The following is a 23,543-nucleotide window of genomic DNA, read 5'->3' as shown; positions in this document are numbered from 1 at the left end:
AAGTGTAGCATTGCTTAATAACTCATCGAAAAAAAATTGTATGAACCAAGTATATGCAAACAATGTAAAATATAGTTTCATGTAAAAAAAAAACATCGCCAGCATTTGATCATAAAACCTTTTCTGTTTGTTCTGCAATTTTATCTCAATGAAAATATCAAATAAGGATAATGGGGATAGAGATACAAGAAGCATTTATAAACATATTGTATAAATTTTATATTATATAGACATTTCGTATTATATTATAATACGGATAATAATGATATTATTATTATTATTAGAAAAAGGAAAATAAATATATATGTACAAAAAAATATATATAATAAATAAAACATTCGTTTTTTATATCGTAAAAACAAAAAGCAAAACGATTACACACAATTTAAAAAATTTATATTTAGTTGAGAAAAATAATAATAAAAAATAAAATTAACTTGTCTGTAAATAATAGTTACTTGGTACCATTTGAATAAATTTTATTTTTATTTTTTCATGACCTTATTTATTATTAAAAAAAAATATTTATTCCCAATGCATATGTAACATTTTTTTTTATAATTTTTTAAATAAAACAAACTCTTAATTTTCCATATATAATATTATATATTTTTTTCCAATTCTTACTATTTTCAATACTATATGAATAGTTTTATAAAATTAATGTAAATCTTTTAATATATTTGTATTGCTAACAATTTCATTTATTTGTAATATAATAAAATTTAATTAATTCATATATCGCCAGCCATGTTAATATTTGTACATAATTATGCATGTTTCTTTTAAATTCAAAAAACCAATCTATAATATTGATAATTTATTTATTTGATTTAATGATTTCTTCCTTATTTTTATTTTTCAAACACTTTTACAATTATCAAATATGATTCAATAAAATGGGGGCATTATTTCAGCCTATAAATCAAGTTAAGTTTACGAACGTTGCCATAGTTAAATATAAGCATAAGGGAAACAAATTCGAGATAGCATGCTATAAAAATAAAATTATTGATTGGAAAAATGGTAAGAAAAGAAATTCTTTAACCAAAGCAAATTCTTTATCATTGAAAATTTATTTAAAAAAAACTCATCAAAATTATTCTTTTTTAAAGGTAACGAACTGAATATAGACGACGTTCTACAATCACATTTAATTTTTACAAACATATCAAAAGGAGAAATTGCTAAAAAATCTCAACTAAATTCATGCTTTAATTCTGATGACAATTATGAAATATGTAAAACTATATTAGAGAAAGGTACATCAAAAAGAGCTACATCCTTTTTTTCGGTTCATATTAAGTTTTCATAAAACAATTACTATATTATTTTTTGTGTTTCTCATCCTTAGGTACACTACAAATAAGTAACAGGGAAAGAACAATTTTGAAGGAAAAAATGTACAAAGATATTATCGAAATGTTACACGAAATGAGTGTAAATCCTCAAACGGGATACCCCTTATCAACAAACATGATTGAAAGTAAACAGATAAATTAAAGAATATATATACATGGGTAGTTAATATGGGTGTCCGATTAATTATATGATGAATATTATCATATGCATGTCTACGTTCGCTTTTACGCATCTTGTGAGATAAAAATAGTTTACATCTTTCGTTATACATTTTTTTTAATTTAGGCATGATAAAAAATGTTGGCTATAGTATAAACATAGATGATAGTACCAAAAAACAGGCATTAAAAGTTTTCGAACTTTTACATAAAGAATATGAAGATGTGATACAAAGAGCATTTATGAGAATTCAGATAATATGTGACGATTTTATAAAAAATGATGTAATAAAACTTCTTAATGATAACAATGCAATTATAGAAGAAGATAAAATGACTAACAACATAAAAAGAGAAGATGATTTAAACCAAAATTATGATACCATACACAAAGAAAATATAAATGATCATGATATAGAAAATGATGAGATAAATAATTTAAAAGACCAAAAACAATCCAATTTAAGTTCATCAATTCAATCAAATAATAGTGAAAATGACGCTAAAAAGAACAATCATGATTTTTCCTATAACAACAAAACAGAAGTAGCCAACGATACTTCTAATGACATCCTTGATGGTTCGAAATATAAAGACGAAGTTCAAGTTAACGGGGACAAACACAAGGATACAATGAATAAGAACAATTTTAATGACGAACCGAATAATCATACTACTAGTGAGTATAAAAAAGGTACTAATAATAATGAAAACAGCGAAAATATTGACGAGAAAACAGATAGTATAAAAAAAAAAAAAGATAACTTTCCTATTGATAATGAAAAAACAAATAAAGAAAAATTTACTGATAATTCGAAAACAAAAACAAAACAAAAAATAAATAAGCACAACATAGAAAGGAAAGGTGGCAATTCCCAAACGTATAAAATTGTTTTTTTATGTTACCCATCTTTATATAGATGTATTGATGAATTTACAAAAAAAAATAAAAGGAATTGCTCCAGCAAAATATTAAGTAATAATGTAAAAGTAGCCACATCGAATAAAAAAAAAAAAAATGATTCATCAACCATACCAAAAGAATCCGATAATACAAATAAGAAAAAGGAAGAAGGAAAAAACAAAAACACAAACGATAAAAATAAAAAAAATTCAAAAAAAGAGCATAACAATTCAAAGGAGAATGACACTTATATGGAAAACTTCAATGATTACGAATCAACTATGAATGAAAAATTCAGTAAAAACAATAATTATATTTCTAACAAAAACGAACAAGCCAAAAATAAAAATTCAAAAAATAATGAAATAAGCAATAATAGAATTAGTAATCAAACTGATGATAAAATAATACAAAATCCCACAAAAGAAAAGCCATCCATCGAAATGAATCCCAATAATAAAACAACAGCTGATGTGATTATGTGCACAAGCTGTTTAACACAAATTGAAAAAAATAATTATAAATTACATTGTAGAAGTGATTTTCATGTTTATAATGTAAAAAGAAAATACAAAAAATTGCCTCCAATTAGCCTTGAAGAATATATAGAGATCGATTTTGATGTTTCACACTTTCATGTTGATATGTGAATATTCTTTTTCGAATCCTCATGTAAAAAAAATGAACAGAAAATGTATCGAGGAGGTTTCAAAAAAAATCATTGTTTTTGTGATTCATATTCTGAAAAGTAATTTGTGTGCAATGATATTTTTTGTTAATATATACATACTTCTTGTATATATTTTTTTCATCACACAAACGACTATATTTATTATTACACCTTGGCGCATGAATGTGTGCTCAGATTTTACGCATGTTTGAACAGCATTTATTGTTACACATTCAAATGTGTATGCATATGTATGTAGTTTACATATTTAAAATAAATAATAATTAAATTTTTCTTAATAATTATTTCTTCATTATGTTTCAATATTTACCCTATATATACATATTAATGTTTTCATATTTTTTATTATACAATTTTTTAATGTCCAATTTGTTCACTCATTAAATATTTTTATTTTTTATAACATTAAAACTGATTGCAAAATATATCATAATATTTCGCGGCAAATTATTCTAACAAAGTCACTTATTGTGTAAACTCTGGAATATATATTCATATATTCCTACAAAAAAATATCATTAAGGGAGGTTATTATTATGTAATTTTTTGTGCAACAATTTAATTTTTCTTAATTTTATTATAAAATTATCATGCATATTGTTAGAACAGCTTTTTAACATCCCGGTTAATTTATTTAAAATGTGTCTAATTGAATTTATTTCTACGTCCTTTTTTATAACATTGAATAACATGATGTTGTTTTAATTTGAAATTGAGAAAAATATTAATATGTGAATGCCTAATGGAAATATGTTCTTAAAAATGGACGAAAAAATAATGCACATATATATATATAGAAAGCTCAAAAATTAATTACAAAAAACAAATACCATTTTAAGCTTATTTTTTTAAAATAATAACAATATAAATTAAGTTATTTATTTTACAGGTGTAATTTTGGCATACTACAGTTTACAATATAATGAATATTTCAACGAAATTATATACCTGAGAAATTTAGTAACTATAACGATTATATTTATATTTTTTATATATGTTGTATTGATATAATCGAAACATTTTCACTTATAAAATAATAAAAAAAAGGAATACCAAGTTTGTATTTTTTATATTTATACTTTTCAATCTAAATTTAAAACATTATTTCCTTAGTATATTTATGCGTGCAAAAATAGGACACATATATAAAAAAGGGATAAGTATATTCTTCATGTAAGTGTGTATTTATATGTTCTGTATCCCATTCTTCGCTTATACCTAGATAAAGTAGTAAACTTTAGCATCCCCCTTATCATTTTTTAAAAGTTGTTTTGATTTTTCCAAATTAATTATCCACTGATGGAGATTAAGTTAAACATAATTTTTAGTGAAATTCTAGTGACAATAACAGATGAGCATGAAATAGAAAAACATGATAAATTTTTTGTCGATAAACAACAAAAATCATTTTGTGTAGAATGCATAAATAAGCTACTATTTACAAAATGCCCTTTATATAAGAAATATTTATTATTTAAAAATATAAATGATATATATAGAATAAAGACTTGTCATGAATTTAGGTATCACTTTTCTTTTTTTTTATTAGATCATACATTATTTTTATCAAATACATTTCGTTATTTAGAAGAAGAATGCAAAATAAATGAAAATAAAAATGAAAATAATAAAGACGATTACATTTATTCTGTTAATAATGAATTAATTACTTTAGCTACAAACGCATGTAAAGAATTTTTAAATATTTGCTCAGATGAATTATGCAACATATTTAAAGATGCTATATACACATGTGTATTAATTAGATTGAAAAATTATTCGATGACTAAAAGAAAATATTTTTTTATTTTAAAACTTTTAAAAAATTTAATACAACATGTACAAATAATACACACCACATTAAAGGAAGAATCGTCTGTTATTGGAGAACTTATGAAACTGTTCATAAAAAATTATTCTATTTCTAATAATATAAATGGTGCAAAAGATAACACCAACAGACTTTTATGTAACAAAATAAACTTCGAAATTCAAGATGGTTTAGAAAACAATACAAACAATAATACGGCCATAAAACTTAGTAGCAATTTAAATAGTAATTGTGATAATAATATAGACACAAACCACAATAATGCATATGCAAATGATAAATATCATAATATGGAACACTCTTTAATTCTCCAAATTATTTATGAATTATGGTGTGAAAATTCGTTATGGCAGCTTAACAAAGATCTATTAAAATCGTTCTTTATTAATTTAATTAAAAATTTTAAATTTACTAACAAAAACACAGATTTATGTAATTATTACATCGAGTTTATTTATCTAATATGCAATAATTACAATGATATTACCTATTTTTTTACTGAAATTATTTTTGATACGAAGCATTTAAAAAAAAATAAAAGTAATACAATTGCAAATATTTGTACTAGTCCTGATACAAATTATGACAACGGATTAGATATCTCAATTACTCATAAAAGATCTAATTTATTTAACATAGACAAAGGGAATACTAGTGATCAGTCGTCTATACATTCCTTTTCTTTCTTAAATGCTATTGGTGATGAAAATGGCCAAACAAAAAATAATAAGAATGTTCAGAAAGGTGAACAAATAATGCAGGAAAAAACCAAAGAGGATAACGAAAATAATTACGATGTTCAGAATTTTAGTACTAATAATGAAGAAAGTGATTGCGGTGGGAATACTGAAATGGAAAATTGCACTGACGATCATGAAGATAATAAATTTGTATTTTTGCATTCCAAAGATAGTAAAAATAGATATGATAAAAGCGATGCATACCAATTATATTCAAGGAAGGGTAATGATATTGTAGATTATCCTTTTTCAGAAGAAAATGTCTTGGGATATTATTCACAAGATGAAGATATTAAAGAAAAAGAAACAAATTTTCTTAAATCAAATAATGGGAATACACATGATGCTCGTAGCAATTGCAGTATAGATAAACTTAATGAAAACTATCTTATAATAGATAAAAGTTTAAGCTACAATTCGAGTGGTTCCAATACTAATAAAAATTGTGATGAAACAAAAATGTTTCAATATAAAAAAAATAAATGTGATGACAATATTTATCATCATTTTAATGAATTACATTCAATCAACCATAGTAGAAATAGTTCACAATCATTTCTTGAATGCCAAGAAGAGAAAAAGCAACAAAGAAATGGGTCCTCATTATTCCAAATTTATGAAGTAGAAAAAAAACAATATGAGCAGAAAGAAAACATGATAGGAATAATAAATAATGAAGTATTAACAAATAAAAACGATTTAGAAATAAGAAAAATGTTTGATAGTTCTGAATATGATACCGAAAAAATTAATTGTGTTACTAGGGATACTTCCCATACAACCATATTTCGAAACAGTAATTCAAATCAAGGCGAAAAAAAACACACAAAAACAAAATCATTTGATGACAATAAACATAATTTCTTGAAAACAGAAAATTCAAGTACCAATTTTGTAGAATATGGTTCGGATGTAGAATCAGGAATCTGTTTTAATTCAAATTTATTAAACAAACATAAAAAGGAAAATACATATAAGGATAAAAGTCATATTGACAATAGAAGAGATATAAATAGCTTTGAAAATTACAAGTTTGAAAATACAAAGATTGGGGAAAACAAAAAACAGTACAACGGAAGTAAGGACAATAAATTAAACTTGAGTGCTCTTGAAAAAACAGATGGAATTCAAATTTTTATTATCCTATGCGACAATTTACAGGAAACATTATTGAATAATTTTAACAGAGATATACAAATGAAATGCCTAGAAATATTTTCAAATTTTTGCAGTGTGGATGAAACTGTTGTAAATATTATAATATCAAACACATCGCTGGTTGAATGGATTTTTGATTTTTTATCCAACACAAAACATGAATGTTTAAGAGAAAAGGGATTAAAATTTTTGGTGACTTTTTTTTTCAGAAACACACTTTTTTCAAAGACACATGCCCACTACATGCTTGATGTTTTAATAAATATAATTTTAAAATATGTAAATAAGAATGAAGATAATTATAACAATGTTTATGATAGCTTTTCGAATAATTATTCTACTTTTTTTTTTTTTTTAAAAACATTAAATATGCTTATCAATATAGCAAATTCATCTATCAAAATTTTTCATATATTTAAAATTATAAATATAATATCCTTTTTAGTGGATGTTCCAGATTTCTCTTCTTCAAATATTGAGAATATTATTCTCCTTTTTGAAAAATATACACTAAAAAATGAATCAAAAGAGGGAGATTCAAACAATCATTTTAAATTATACGACTCATGTAATCATAATTCTGAAGATAAAGATATGGAGAACAAAAAAAGCATTTCTAATTCATTTCGTATTGGTGAAAAAAAAACATTTAACTTAGACTCCAAACAAAATACAATGCATAATAATAGACCAGATCAGAATATACCATGTAAAAAATACTTTGAAAACTTATCTACAAAGATAACCAAAAAAAGTTCATTATTTTTGTATAGAGATCAAGCACACGATAATATAGAACCAATAATTTGTAAACAGGACAAAAACATTAAAAAAGAAAAAGAATGGAATGAAATTCGAAATAATGAAAAAGACAATGATAATAATATTGAATTAGACAACATAATAAACAAAATATACATTGCCCATATTTTGGCACTTTTTGAAGTTGTAAAAACAGCCTTAAATATAATAAAAATTGTTAACATGAATAATCCTGATATATATATTGAATTTTTGGACGATAGGGAAAATAAGTATTTATCTGAATTATATTTAGCTATTATTAAATTATTATTTTCATTAATTTATATTTTAAATAAAAATGAGACTTTTTTAATTAATATAAATGTAATGGATGAAAAGAGTAAAAAAACTATAAATATAGATAATGAGAATGAGTTTCAAATTTTGACTTTTATTAAATTAGTTTTATATTTTTTTACTGAATTGCATTCTTTATTTAGAAATATTATGAAAGAAAAAAATAACCCTTTTGGAAATGATATATTAATATTCATTAAATTTTTATATCTTTCATCTATATTCATTTTTGATAATATAAATCAAAGGAAAATATTTTTTAATAATATAAGTACAAATATTTTGTTCTCCTCTTTTTTTACTCCTTTTTTTTATTTCTTTTCAAGAATTTTAAGCCATATACATGATATTTATGAAGATTTTTCGATTGAAAATAGAGAAACTCACAAAATAAATAATCTTCTTCCAAATAATTCATCAACCTTAGTAGAAGATGATCAATACACGTCTAATAATATGCAAAAACAATCATATGATAAAATCCAGGATGTTATTAATACATTTTCCTTGTACAAAAAAAGAATGAGAAAGGTTTTAGTAAAAAATACACCTTTTACTACTTTCTTTCAATATGCCTCTACTAATTCTGATGGTAATCAAAAATAGACAAGAGGAATGAAATTGCTGCCTCAAATCATCATATATATTTATGCATCTTTGTATGTATATTTTTCATCCCTTATATATTATACATTCTAAAGAATCATTCTATTTTGCTATATGTATTTCCGTTGGTCTACTCATTTGTATGTCGATCTATTTGTTTATCTCATTTTATATTTTCCTTCGGTCTATTCTTCAGATTGTGAATGCTACAGAATTTTAGAGATGCTTATATATGAGGATGATCAAGTAAAGAAAGAAGAAAATAACAAGAAAGATATTTTAATGGAAATAATAAAGAATAATGATTTTTATTTTACTAATGTTTTATTGTTCAATTTTAATGATAACGAACGGCTGATAGAAACTGTAATATATATTTTTTATCTATGTTTGAGTTATGATAAAAAATTTATTGAAAAAAAATTAAATAATAGTAAAGTAAATAATTATGTAGAAAATATGTTTACATCTAATGATTATAGTATTGACATGAATCCCCTCTATTTATTTATGTCTTTGTCTTATTCTTATTATTTTGTGACAAAGGAGAAAATACTAACAGTTTTTAGATGCATTAAGAAAGAAATGCATAAAATAGATATACATATGTGGCTAGAAATAAAACAAATTAAAAACATATACTTTGTTTTTGATTGCATTTTTTCTTTAAAAGTTAATGTAAACAATTATAACCTGTATGTGGCCTTCATTATTTATATGATAAAATTAGAGTTGTCTTTATATTCTTCGAACCAATCTGATCAAATTGACAACAGATTGTATATGTCTATTTCTAAGAATAAGGTAAGCCTTGAAAATAAAATTAAAAGCTTAGTATTAATTGAAATTCGTACGAAAAAAATATTATATATAAAAAAGTAATAATAATACAATAAAAAATATGCTTCATATTCATCGTTTTATTTTATATTTTTTCTTATACATATAAAAAATTCAATGAATGGTAATCTTATCCTTTTCCATTTTACTTAAAGTGTGTAAATTCTGTTATTTTCAGGATTTAGTAAAAAAACTATTGGAAGATGCAGAAATGGAAAATATACATAATAATGATATTATCTATATTTATTATTTAATAATTAAATTGAAAAAGTATTCATCAGAGTATTGCAAGAACATTAATATTTATAAAATGATGAATACAGTAATTAGATATATGAATACAATTTCTAATAAATCAGAAGAAATCAATGACATTTTTTCTTTCTTTTTTATTTTTTTTGAAAATTTAGAAGTATATACACAAAAAGATATATTCAATATAATTATTGTTTTGCAAAAATTATCATTTTATGTAAAAAATTCACTAAATCTATTTTTTAAGAAAACTGTTCCTTCAAATAGTGATCATAAGAATATAAATAATGATGATAATAAGATCAGAACCTGCAAAAGTAATATTTGTACTAACAGCATTGAGGACAATGATGAAACCTTCATATTGTCATCTCTTAAATTTGAAAATAGTTTTTTTTATTTTATATTAAATCTTATATTATATTGCAGAAAATATAACCAAATTAAAAACATCAATATTCTATCTTCATCAGTTCCTATAATACAACTATTAATACATGCTATCCAATTTACAAATAATTATTTTAAGAGTTTAGCTATTTTTGTTCTAGCTTTACTAATTTTGCCCTTTCCTAAAATACAAAAAACAAACCCTCCTTTATTAATGATTTTATCAACATCTTTTGATAAATCCTTTGATGATATACTATTGTCGTCTAATAAATATGAAGCCCCACATGAAACAATCGCTAAAGAAAAATACATAATAAGAAAATGTTTGTTCTTACCACTAGTTAACAGTGTAGATATAAACATTAGAGTTTCGGCCTTATCTCTTTTACTAAGTTTACTAATAACCAGCGTAATTATAAATAGACAAAAAAATGGCTATATATTTGAATGTGCATTCATTTTCATATTAGTTTCATTATTAATGAGCTGTTTTATCATAGATTATTTGTACATTTTTTTATTTACCCTAATCTTCTATTTCATTTTCTTATTTCTTTATTTTTTTGTTTCTGAAGGATACTGTATTGCTGAACGACGAAGCCTTTAGCTTTTTTATTTTCCTAATTAATAGTTCCTTTTTAAATGTTATATTTTTTATAAAATAATATTAAAATATAAAATTAACTATAATTATAAATATATGTCTATTTTATCTTTAATTATACTCATTTTTTAGGAATGGAATGATATACAGAACGAACTTATATTTGCAATAATTAATGTTTTATTACTTTCGACGATTTTGAATTTAAGAACAAAATCATTTTGCTTTAATTTTATACACTCATTTAGACCCTTTTTCTTAAGAAGCATACTGCCTTTAAATAGGAATGAAAAAATTGTCATTCACAAACTTTTTTTTATATTAACAGTAAGCAATTGCGGATATACGTAAATAAAATTATATGTGATGGTTATAAAATATTTCTTCTAGAGAGTGGACATAAATTCGATGAACTTATCCATACACTTATTTTTTAGTTGTACTAAGACAACATCAAATCAGGAAAATTATTAAAACTATTTTGTAGGCAGTTAAAATAAAGCCATTATGGTTTGATTTGAAGGGATATAGCGAGAAGGTAATACATAAAATAAAACAATGTTCCTTATTTATGTAAAATTTAATGCATGTTCTTTTTATTTTTTGATTTGTAGATTTTGAAAATAATACTTAATGTTGTTACAAAAAAGGATCTAGACCTTATGACATTCAATTGTATTTCATCTCTTGCATATGAAGTATTTTAAATATTTAGAAAAATAAAATAATATTATTTCTAATATGGGGTATCCTAAGAAAATAATATCCTCCGAATTTGTTTATTTTCTTTTCTTTCTTTTTAGGCTTTTCTTATGAATAAAAACAACATGAATAGAAATAATAACAATAAAGACAGTAATTATAAATAGAAACAAAGTGAACAAGTTTATTTATATTATTTGTTACATAATTAAAATATAATTTTGATTTAATTTTATTATTTGTAAATGTTTTATAGCAAATAAAAATGTCATAGAGAACCTAGAAAAATATTTAGAGACATATAAAAAAAATGTAAAAAATAATGATGAGGATGTTTATCAATCTTCTATTTTTAACAAATTTAAATGTAAAAATATAAAACTGATAATAATAAAATAAATGCTTTTAACTTATATATTATTAAAATCATTTATTTCCCCCTGATGTTTACTCAGGCGAACACATCGATTACGACGTTGTCCTGGCTATTTTAAATGCGACAAGATTATTATTATATAAATAAATTATAGACAAAAAAAATATTAGTTATTATAATTATGAGGATTAATAATACACAATATTTATTAAAAAAAAATATAAATCAACATAATTTATATATGCATGTGTATATATAAAAATTTACAAAATAAAAATTAATTAATTATGCCTATTTTTTATATAAATTATTTAGTATAATTAAAAATGTAGAAAAAATAAATATACATATGCATAGATAGATCTAATCATCATTCATATTGTTATACAAATCTACATTTAATCCATCGTGTGTTTCATCAAATATTCTTTTATATAAAATAATTTTTTTATATGTAATTATATGAAAAAATAGTAGTATTAAGCTAATTAACCTATGGTAAAATAAGTAAAAATAAATATTTATATATGCATATATATTATATACAACACAATGAAAAATTTTATACAAAAATAAATTTTCAATTTTACGTTAACTTACTGAATATATAAAATAGACAAGTTTCCTATTTCGGTATCATCGTAATATAAGGATCCATAAAAAAGTATTAAAAAAAACTCAAAAAAACGAAAATTTATTAACAACTTGCTAAGTCTAATAACTCTTTCATTATTATAATTTCTACAATAAAAAAAATTATGCATATGATTATAGAATGATGATTAATTATATGAAGATGAAATAAAGATACGAATACTCGATATTTGTTTATGTTTTTGCATTTTACCTATTTGCTGAATTTAATATAATATATAAAGGAGAACACAAAATTGATGATATTCCGACAATTATATTTTTAAAAATTCGGGTGTCAAAAGCAATACAAACACATATTGTCATAATCTGCACATAATGAAGAAAAAATATATATACATAATAAATAATATGATAAAAATGTGCATGCCTAATTTATGGGCATTTATATAAAAAGTATATGCTTAATTATTTTTTCTTTTTATTTGCAAACCTGTGAAAATATAAAGACGAATATTTTGAATGGATTGGCATCGTAAGTTTCTACTATAAACAGGAATGTTATTATCCTTAATTGGGAGTCAATCAGATAAAACAGAAATATTGATACTGAAAAAAAGGAAGAAAATATGTATACATATATATATGCATATATTACGCGTGCAACTATATATAGTTAATTTATATTTTTATTAAATTACAAAGATATTTTTGGGTTTTTTTATTAGTAAGCTTTGATATTGGATATGTTCTAAACACGTTTTGCAAATTTAGGATCATCGAAATTATAAAAATTCCAGCTATAAATATGGAAGAGAATATCCCTCTAAGCAGATGAAATACTAATAACGATATGCCCTTAGAGGTGTAATTTAACGTGCCTACAAAAATACGATAGAAGTAATATATTATTTTACAATGATCAACTTTTACTAAAGTGACAACTCTCTGAATTACTCCTCATAAAATGGATTCTTAAAAGACAAACTCATAAGCAAAAATATATACGCATTACTATTGTTTTTCTAATATTATTCTATTTTTTATGATACTGGGTGAAATAAATGCACTTCAATAAATTTAAGGTATGTATTTAAAGAAAATTTTCGAGTATTACTTTTCATAAAAATGCTATCATATTGGAATATAACAATGTCATAGCAAATATAGAGAATGGGGAAATGCGAAAGAGCTATAGACATAAACTGGTACTCTTGAATATTTCCTGGAAGGAATAAATTACCATAGCTAGAATAGCACTATACAAATGGGGAAGGAGTAGAAAAAAATTATTAATATATATTTATTTAGACATATTTTATTAGCCAGCATAATCTATGTTTGCATATGTGGCGATCTATGTTTATTTAAAATGTATTCAAAAATTAATTTTGTTTCATTTACTTGTGTATATAAGTCAAATCCTAATAATGATGATACCGAAAATATATATTTTTGATCATATAGATTTAGGATTGCTACATAGGCCCATAAGCAGGTTTGTGCCCAAATTAATAAGAAGGCTGTAATATTATAAGAGCTACGAATAAACAAAATATAAACAGAAATTGGAATAGTGACATGATAGTAGGTTTACCAGGTGCACCAAAATATGTCATGCAGTCATAACATGGTCACTTCTAATTATATAATCCTTTTACTTACCAATTATAAAGCTTTATAGATAAAATTACATTGAGCAAGAGACTTAATACATTAATTGCGACAATTACTTTAATCAAAATATTTGTTATTTTCATATGCTCTTTTTTTGCCGACAGGTCCAGCGTATTGTCATTGGATATGTTACTTTTTACGATAAACATTTTATTTAAGAAAAAAAATTATTCTGAAATGATATCATAGGTTTGTTATAATTTATTTAATATCTCTCGCATATATTTCAGGATATATTTCTGCATATATGTAATAATCATGTATGTATGACTATTTGCATAATTGGCTTCCGAATTAAAATTGGTTTATTAACTTATTTAAAATGATTCGAAACATAATGAAAAAGTTGAATACATAATTTCCACGAAGTAATACAATAATTGTCTTTCAATCAGTAACTTTTATTTATGTTCGAACTAAAATTCATGCTCTGGATATGTATATATATACTATACAAATAATACTAAACATTCGGTTAGGTAATATTTTCGGAATATAGTAATATAAACTTAAATGTCAGATATATTAATTAGCATGGAAGTATAAATATAAACTTTCTAATTTCTGCGAAAATTGTATCTTAAAAATGTAAAGTTATTCTTAGGGTTATATATTCATCCCTCAAAAAAAAAATAACTTAAAAAAATAATAAAAAAGGAAAAGATAATAAAAAAACGAAAAATTAAATTTCCAAAATTAATATATGTAATGGATAAATTTTTTTAACACCTGTTACTTTAAAAAAAATTGTATATTATTAAATTTTACTATTAAAACAAAAGCTATGGAAAACGGGAAACATAATATGAACATATTGCACATGATTAAATGGAAATACATGCTATATTTTTTACGGTTATAAAGAAATATAATAATTTAATTAAGTTGGATTATATTAAAATAAGTTTATATATATTTTTTTTTACAATAATTTTATACAATATATTTATGAAGGTAATAGTTTAAGAAAATGTAAAGCTGGATTCTATTATATAATAAAATAAATTAACCAAATCAGACATATACCACAACTGTACATGCTTATAAATGTACAAGTATAATATTATAAAGAGATATAAGGATATACTAATTTCACAATGGCATTCTTTTCTTCTATACTCCACTTATTCAAATGATGATCAATATGATTATATCATTGATAATTATATTGTTACGCCGTTATAATACATAAAAAGGGTTACTTAAAAGAAATTAAATTATGTATTTTTTTTCATTTTATTTGTTATCTTCACTTGCATATATCCATACATAATATTCATTGAGGATATTTGAAATAACGTGAATAAATTAATAATCAGCATTTTAAATTCAAAAGTTACAAATGAGAGTTTGCATTAAAGCATATTTTATATTATCAAAAAAAAAAAAATAATAATAAGTAAATAAATAAATATACAATGTATTCATTTTTTAATCGAATAAAAATACGAAAATAATGATATATCATTTCTTTTACAAAAAAAAAATAACGAAAGATATATAATAAAATAAAAATGCATAAATCGGAAAATGATAGAATAAAGGGAAAACACACCTTTTTATCATCGAATATGCATGCAGCTGTATACTAATACTTTAATGGTATATAAATGGTTGCATAAATAAATGCAAATACAATAGGTGGTAAATATTAAAATGAATAACAAAGAAATTTACGAAAAGAAATGCGTAAAAAAGACATCAATACAAAAGGAATAGTTGTAGTATACACATATATCCAATTCATGTCTTTTAATTTTGTTACGACTTTAATTATATATATATATATTTTTTTGTTAAATCTAATATGGGCAATTCTGGATGACAGATGTTGAAATATAAATAGCAGTTGCTAAGCTTACAATGAGAAAAACGAGGGATAATATTTGAATTAATAAATTATTCTTTAAAAAGTATTTCAATTGATTACGCTTTAAAATAATTCCTATCAAAAATCCTAAAAAAAAAATATATATATATAATGAAATGATATGAAACATTCTTATTGTAATGTAATAAAAAATATATATTTAATTTTAAAATTCTTACCTCCAATGAAACCAAAAAAATGGCTATAAATATTAATACTGATAGTGTTCAATGAGAATTTAAGAAATAAAAGAAGAAGAAAAAAACAAAATAAATGAACACTAATACTAATTGTGTCTACATTAAAATTAGTCATCATCACAATTTCTGAAAAAAATATTCCAATAATTCCCGATGAACTACTACTGCTTTCTGTAGTTGAGTAACAATATGTTAAAGGAGATGATAATATTATTCCATATATGCCTAAAAAAAATTAATTATTCAAACCAAAATTTATATTATCAATCTAATATAAGCCAGGTAATCACCTTTATAAAAAAATGCAATGCTATTTATTTTCATTTTTCTAAGAAAAACATGTTTATTATTTTTTTTTTTCTAACCTGTGAATACGTAAACTAAAAAAACGACATATGTTCCATACAAATATTCTAATAAGAATCCGACAGTTAACTGGACATATGTATTGGCACAAATGTGATTGAAATTTGAATGCAAAAACAAAGCTGTAAAAAGGCGATAAACTTCTGCCTTTTTAAAAATTTGATAAGGAAAATTACTGCCAAAATTCTTTAACGAATCATCTGAAAATAGAAGAAAGATAATTATAATAAATTAATAAGATATATATGCACATGAATAGAAATGCTATTGTTTCTTTTCTTTTTTTAAATATTTATCTTACTTGATGGTGTTAAAGGAAAATCAGATTTTACGGATATGAGTATAATAAATACTACCCATTGAATAAATGTAACAAATAAGATTAAACTAAATATGGAAAATTGTGGAAATATTCTATATATAATTTTTTTGATAGTATTTCCTTTATTACTGTCAAGATATATTTTTTCTTCTTCTAAATTATCTAAATCGTCCTTATGTATAGTTTTATAAAAATGATCATTAAATTTTCCATTTTCAGATGGTGGTGTATAATTATGATTTAAAAATATTATAATTTTTTCTTTTCTTTTTCTTAATGTTTTTTTTCGAAATATAAAGGATCGAGTTTGAGACAAGAATGCTTTAATTTTATCTTTGTGTTTTTTAATTTTATTTTCCTCTTTAATTGTATTTAAATAACTTTTTAAACGATTTTTATTTTTTACAGTTTGTTCGTTTTCTGCAATTTGTAATTCGCTTAAATAAGCTTGGTCACCTTGTTCATCATGTGTATGATATTTTAACGATGTTTTAGATTTATGTATATTATTTGATCCTATATTTGCACTAGACATATTTCTATCATGAATGTCTAATATATAATTATTTATTGTTTTTAAATTATCATCTTTTTTTTGAATACTTTTTTTTTGTTGTCTCCGTATGTTATATCTTTTACGATTTTTGTAATGAGCATTTTTTCCATGCTCTTTTAAAAAATTCATAAATCGTGCATTATCTGTACATATACTACTAGAAATTCGTTCATTCTTATCATTCATTGTCATTTGGGGAAATACCATTTTCTTTGTTTTTTTATTAATTTTATAATTCACTTTTAAAGAAGGATAATCCCGAGAATCAGATAATAAATCTTCACCGGCACTATTTACTTTAAACTTTTTTTCTTTTTTTGTATGACTTCTTTTATATTTCTCTTTCTTATAGCTACCTTTGGAGCTATTTTTAGAATTATTTCTAACTTTACTTTTATTATTTACACATTTTAATAAAATTACTGTATTATTACTACTTAATAGCATATTTTCGTCATTTGATGGCATGACTCCACCATTAGAAGTTAGCATTGTATTATCGTTTTTAGTATTATTTATTTCATTTTCTCCGCCATTGTGATTATCAGCTTTTTTATTTTCACTCGCATTATCATCCATCTTTGTTTTTGCAAAATTATTTTTTTTTAAATTGTTATCATCATCGTCATATTCTTTACCGCCATCAATTTTTTCGGTTTTATTTTCTGATTCTAAAAATATCTTAGCATTTGAACAAGAGTTTTCTTTTTCCATTATGTCCATTCACAAATAATGCATATATATATGTATATATACATATATAATGCTTTTAAGCTATAATATTTTTACAATTTATTCTATTTTAGTATTCAACAATAACACATAAAAAAATTCATTTTTAAACAAAATAAAATAAAATTTAATGAAATAAAAAAAATAATAGCAGCAATTCAATAGTAATACATATATAGTAATGTAATATGGTGTATTACATCATCCTCTAGTATATCCTCTTTACATAATATATATTTGGAATAGATAAAATTATACTTCTTGGTATTATAACTATATAATTTATGGTACTAAAAGCATATCAGTAATGTCATACATATATTTATCATTTATACTCGCTAATATAATTGTCCAGTTAATTTTAATATACTTAAATATACATATAATAGCACATACTAATAAATACAATATTAATATATACAATGTACAATGTGCATGTCAGCACATAACTATATTAAATACTAAATATCATAAATATATAATACATTTACTAAATTTTGACACAATAAATTAAAAACACTAAAAGAATAATTATATTTATTCAACCACATTAAACATGTAAATATATTAAGTTAAATGCAGTATTGTATTCAAGTCGTATAAATGCGTATATATCTAATAATATTTATTTTTTTATTATTTTGTATAGTTTTTTCTCTATAAATGTACAATTATATGCATATAATACATATACATTTTTTAATGTATATGATTTCCAAATATCTCTTCTATTTATTCAAAATATTCACTAATAAACCATTTAAAATATGTACAATATATTTATCTTTCAAAATAACGTAATTTTTAAAAAATTATAAAAAAGGTAAATAAATTAAAAAAAATATAACAATAATAATAAATGAATGTTTAATAAATTTATTTGTATATTATTATGTAAATACATATTCTACTAAAAATAGTATAATATTTATACATAAATTTTGTTGATGTTTATTTTTAAATTTTAGATGAATATATTTTATAAAGACAAATTAGTTAATAATAATAAAAAAGGGGGAAATGTTTGGATAATATTACAATACATATTACCTTAAAAAAATATTTTTATTGCATTAAAAATTGCATATAAATATTGCTGCATCATTATATATGCATACATCATATTATATATAAAATTATAAAATTTTAATTATATGATAATATATAAATTTTTAACACTTTTATTTTGTGAGGAATGCCTTAATTTTTTTTTATAATTCAAAATTTTGTACACATTGTTATTCTCTGAATATCGAGTTAATTTATCGCATTTTTCTAAAACATAAAAAATTAAATTGCCACCAATAAAAATTGTGTTGCTTTTCAACCGGGTACTGTGGTACTGTATTTATATAAATATATATATATAATTTTATTTTTGAAAAAAATATACCATACATTGAATGATAAAAAATTAACTTTATTGACTGGTATATTTTTTTTTAAATACCATTGTATTAAGGGAACTATTTATTATATCTAAAATTGTGTTATATATTTCTCATTCATCATTAATATTCAAGTTCTATGCGAACAAGTATACCTTTTACTTATTTAAAAATTAAACAAAAAAAGGAATAGGGCATTACCTGAAGCTGTTAAATAGGTGCAGTGCCTATATAATAGTGTTGTTTTTTCCCGTAGCACCATAGCAATTTAAAAATAAATATATCATAAATAGATATACATAGGAATTTGCGTTATAAAAATTAATTTTTAAATTGCTAAGATATTTTGATATACCTTTACCGCCATAAAAGCATACAATACGAATGGATTTTATAGGATGGAATTTTATTTTTATTATTGTAATTATTAACTTACACACAAAAAATTGTCCCATTAAAAAATACCATATTTATATCCCAATTTAAAGCACTGCATTTCATAATTATAGATTAATGTGAAACAAAAAACAGGAAAGCATGCAATTTTTCTTTCTATACATATTTATACGTTTCCGTACGTTTCCACACGTGAACAAGTTAAGAATATATTAATATTTAAAAATAGCTATTTCTATATTATAATACCAAAGAGTATAGCTTTAGGCTTTCAATTATTTTATTTTAAAATATTTATTTGGTCATATTATTATAGTTTTTTTACGTATAATATCAATACAATAATTATTCTCCAATTTTTTATAATATATAAAAACGAGGGTGTCTGTATTTAATTAAAATATTATATAACGAAACTATTTTTCTTTTTATGGTCAATCTTATTATGTATGCAAGTATATATAACATATACAATTCCCCATCTTATAACTCTCATGATGCAATATCAAATGGTAAAAGCCTATGTGATTTCATTTACAATTACATAAATATATACCCGGCATGTGTTACAAACTTTTTGATAGCCTTATTAAAATACTAAAAGCAAATAAGCATTCTAAGGGTTTATTATTTTATATAGGTTATTTAGTTTTCTTTTTTTTATGTTTATAATACTTTAATATATTAAAATGTTCTATTGTTAATTAAGCCAATTCAAATAAGCTGGTATAAGCAATAATAATGGTATATTATTTGGAAAATGCACTGTACATATTAATATATTTTTAATAAAAAAATACATATGTCAAAAAAAACATATAAATGATAAGGATTTTTTTATTTTATTTATTTTTTTAATTTATAATATATTTTTTTAATTTCCATGAATAAAAATTAAATAAATTATAAATTTATATGAAAGCTGTATTGGAAAAATAATGATAATGAAAAAGCAAATGGAAAAAGCAGGAAATAATATGTAAAATAAAAATATAAAAGCGAAAAATAATAATATAATAATAATAAATAGTGATCATAACAAGTGGGACTGTAAGGTTTAAATATCAAAATGCAAAAAAAAGGACAATAAAAAGAAAAATTCCAACCATATAAAAACAATATATACATATATATTCATATAATATATATGTGTGTAAAAACAGTAAAAGAATTTAAGCTATCGAGAAAGAAACAAAAGCCATAATGTATAAAGAGAAAAAATAGAAATGGATATTTTTTCGTTAGCTTCAAATTTGCAGCAGATAGCCATTGGTGGCGTTAATTTTGTAAATAGTAAATTAAGGAAAAAAAGTTTGAATACTGAATGCAATTATGTCACATATATAGTTATAGGGGAAAATGAAAAAGAACCGTATGATACAAATATATTTTTCCTTCCATTTAAAATATGTGCTACAATTAAATTGAAAAGGTTTAAAGAATGTTTCCCTTTTAAGGGGAATGTAATATTTCGATTTAAAACGCTATTAGCAGATTTAATTGATGTTATAAATGAAGGGGTCATCAATAACCAGCCCTTATTAAAAGGAGATAAAATAAATACATGCAAACAAATAATTATGGATGAAAATGAAATTAATAGTATCCTAAAACAAGAAAAATTAAATTACATATGGCTAGATGTCACTAATGATGATGCCTTTATTCCATTATACAATGGTACTATTGTTGTAAAGGTATTATTTATTAATCATGACAATTATAAAATGTATAACGACATTCATTATAAACATGTAAAGGGTATTGAGTATAATTCCGAAATATACCATGCTAATGAAAAAAGTTGTTGCTCGTACGTATTAGAAAAAGAAGAAAATCATGATAATAGTAGTAATGCAAATACTGAGAATAACAATGAGAACATACAAAATCAAAGTATTGTTACCAATATAAAAAATAATTACATTAAAAAAAATTTTATGAACTTTAATTATTCTAATAATAATCGTACTGACTATAGAAATAACGAAAGTAATAGTAACAAAACAAACAACACCTCGAATATTAACACTGGAAAAAATGATAATAATAATGATAATAACGTAATGAATAATATTGATAGTAACAATTCACATGGCTTTAAAGATGAATTAAAAAATTATAAAGCATACATAAAGCCTTACCAAGATAATAATATATCGAAAAAAAAAAATATTGAAAATGACGAAATGCTCAATACACAACATATAAATATGTATAATAGTAAAGCAGATGATGATAGTTATTTTAATGAAGAATATGATCAAATAGATTTTACAAAAAATCCAAACGAGACAAGAAGTAATTTTAATACTCATGATAATAAAAGCAATCAATTGTATAATAAAATTTTAAATGAAAATATAAAAAATCATATAAATATAAACAGAGCTATAAATAAAGGTAAAATGACTGAAAATGTGGTAGGAAGAGATAATTATCATAATTCAACAAATTTTTTAGCAGCATATCAAAATAATGTAGAAAACAATTCCATAGCTACACAATCACAAGAAAAAATCAATATTAAAAATCAAGAATCTGTTCAGAGTAAGGTAAATAACCGTTTAAAAGAATTAAAAGAATATAGAAGCCAAGAAGAAGCTAATTTTAAAGAAAAAATTGCTATATCGGATAAAATTAAAAAGCAAATTACTAAATGGTCTAAAAATTCTGATGATTCATATAAAGATATAAAAGTAATGCTAAGCACTTTGGATGATGTACTTTGGGAAAATTCAGACTGGAAACGTGTTTTTGTGTCTGATTTAATATCGAATCCATCTGCAGTTAAAAAAGCATATAAAAGTGCTATATTGTTATGTCATCCGGATAAACACAGAGGGAAGCCAATAGAGCGAGTGGTAAGAATAAAATTGCTATCACATAGACAAACATATATATATGTACATATTTATACTCAAAAATATGTTTAGCTTTTATATATACCCTTGAAATTTTCGATAATATATGATTTATTGAAAAAAAGGGGAGTTCTCATACAAATTATAACGTCAAAAAATAGTAACATAAAAAAATAAAGAAAGCTTGACAATTAAAAAAAATGTGCATATATATGTATGTATATGCAATAAATACATTTAATATAGTAAATGCATTAAATACAATAAAAAAAATGAGTTAAACATAATAATTTCGAAACATAGATTGATAATTAAAATGCTTAAAAAAGCCTAAAGGCGCGAATATATATATTATATATATACATGCGATAATAAGATACAAATAAACTAAATCGATAATCATTTTGTTAAAAAGTGATTATTACATACTTAGTAATATAACATCCACATATAGATATGTATTTTTCTTTCCTTTTTACAGCTTCGCGCGGAATTAATTTTTCAAGCTCTAAACAATGCGTTCAAAGAAAAAAAAGGCATTTAATAATATGGATCGATATATTTGTTTTAAATGTTTTCAACTATTTTTACGGTTGTGCAAGAAGTGACTCTATAATTTTCATAAGGATATGGCCTTCCGGTTTTTCTTTTTGCTTTCATAATTCGTCTTTTAAAATATATATTATATGTCGCCTTATTTAATGAATATACCCTGGTTTTTCTCTTATATCTCTTTGTTTTCATTTATTATCTCAATTTAATTTTTTTTTGTATAACTTTTTTATTTGTTTATTATAAAACCGAATTATGAGGTTTAGATATGCACATATATTTATTTCCCACTTTTGATGCTC

General features: G+C 22.5%; 5 protein-coding genes across 5 annotated transcripts; 3 read left to right on the top strand and 2 right to left on the bottom strand.

Moving 5' to 3' along the window:
- Window positions 1–899: 899 nt before the first annotated feature.
- On the top strand, window positions 900–3,074 carry PVVCY_1003700 (ribosome maturation protein SBDS, putative; the record flags this gene model as incomplete). Its single annotated transcript, XM_008625815.2, has 4 exons — window positions 900–1,026; window positions 1,116–1,262; window positions 1,355–1,486; window positions 1,648–3,074. The coding sequence occupies 4 exons, from the start codon at window positions 900–902 to the stop codon at window positions 3,072–3,074; spliced, it is 1,833 nt and encodes a 610-aa protein (XP_008624037.1).
- Window positions 3,075–4,414: 1,340 nt separating this feature from the next.
- Window positions 4,415–11,871, top strand: PVVCY_1003690 (conserved Plasmodium protein, unknown function; the record flags this gene model as incomplete). Its single annotated transcript, XM_037634474.1, has 10 exons — window positions 4,415–8,537; window positions 8,748–9,401; window positions 9,547–10,451; window positions 10,618–10,686; window positions 10,779–10,973; window positions 11,134–11,184; window positions 11,261–11,344; window positions 11,450–11,501; window positions 11,605–11,715; window positions 11,804–11,871. 10 exons carry the CDS (start codon window positions 4,415–4,417, stop codon window positions 11,869–11,871), a joined length of 6,312 nt encoding a protein of 2,103 aa, XP_037490569.1.
- A 216-nt stretch (window positions 11,872–12,087) lies between these two features.
- Window positions 12,088–14,144, bottom strand: PVVCY_1003680 (conserved Plasmodium protein, unknown function; the record flags this gene model as incomplete). Its single annotated transcript, XM_008625813.1, has 8 exons — window positions 12,088–12,217; window positions 12,325–12,465; window positions 12,572–12,687; window positions 12,812–12,927; window positions 13,020–13,199; window positions 13,436–13,577; window positions 13,723–13,858; window positions 13,984–14,144. The coding sequence occupies 8 exons, from the start codon at window positions 14,142–14,144 to the stop codon at window positions 12,088–12,090; spliced, it is 1,122 nt and encodes a 373-aa protein (XP_008624035.1).
- Window positions 14,145–15,797: 1,653 nt separating this feature from the next.
- On the bottom strand, window positions 15,798–18,032 carry PVVCY_1003670 (rhomboid protease ROM8, putative; the record flags this gene model as incomplete). The annotated part of the gene is made up of 4 exons (XM_008625812.2): window positions 15,798–15,952; window positions 16,045–16,290; window positions 16,431–16,631; window positions 16,733–18,032. The coding sequence occupies 4 exons, from the start codon at window positions 18,030–18,032 to the stop codon at window positions 15,798–15,800; spliced, it is 1,902 nt and encodes a 633-aa protein (XP_008624034.2).
- A 3,019-nt stretch (window positions 18,033–21,051) lies between these two features.
- Window positions 21,052–23,233, top strand: PVVCY_1003660 (conserved Plasmodium protein, unknown function; the record flags this gene model as incomplete). The annotated part of the gene is made up of 2 exons (XM_008625811.2): window positions 21,052–22,689; window positions 23,171–23,233. The coding sequence occupies 2 exons, from the start codon at window positions 21,052–21,054 to the stop codon at window positions 23,231–23,233; spliced, it is 1,701 nt and encodes a 566-aa protein (XP_008624033.2).
- Between the last annotated feature and the right edge of the window lie 310 nt (window positions 23,234–23,543).

The sequence above is a fragment of the Plasmodium vinckei genome (assembly GCF_900681995.1).
Source record: "Plasmodium vinckei vinckei genome assembly, chromosome: PVVCY_10".
Taxonomy (NCBI): Eukaryota; Apicomplexa; class Aconoidasida; order Haemosporida; family Plasmodiidae; genus Plasmodium; species Plasmodium vinckei.
Note: the sequence above shows the minus strand (reverse complement) of the source record. Positions and strands in the feature narration are given on the sequence as shown.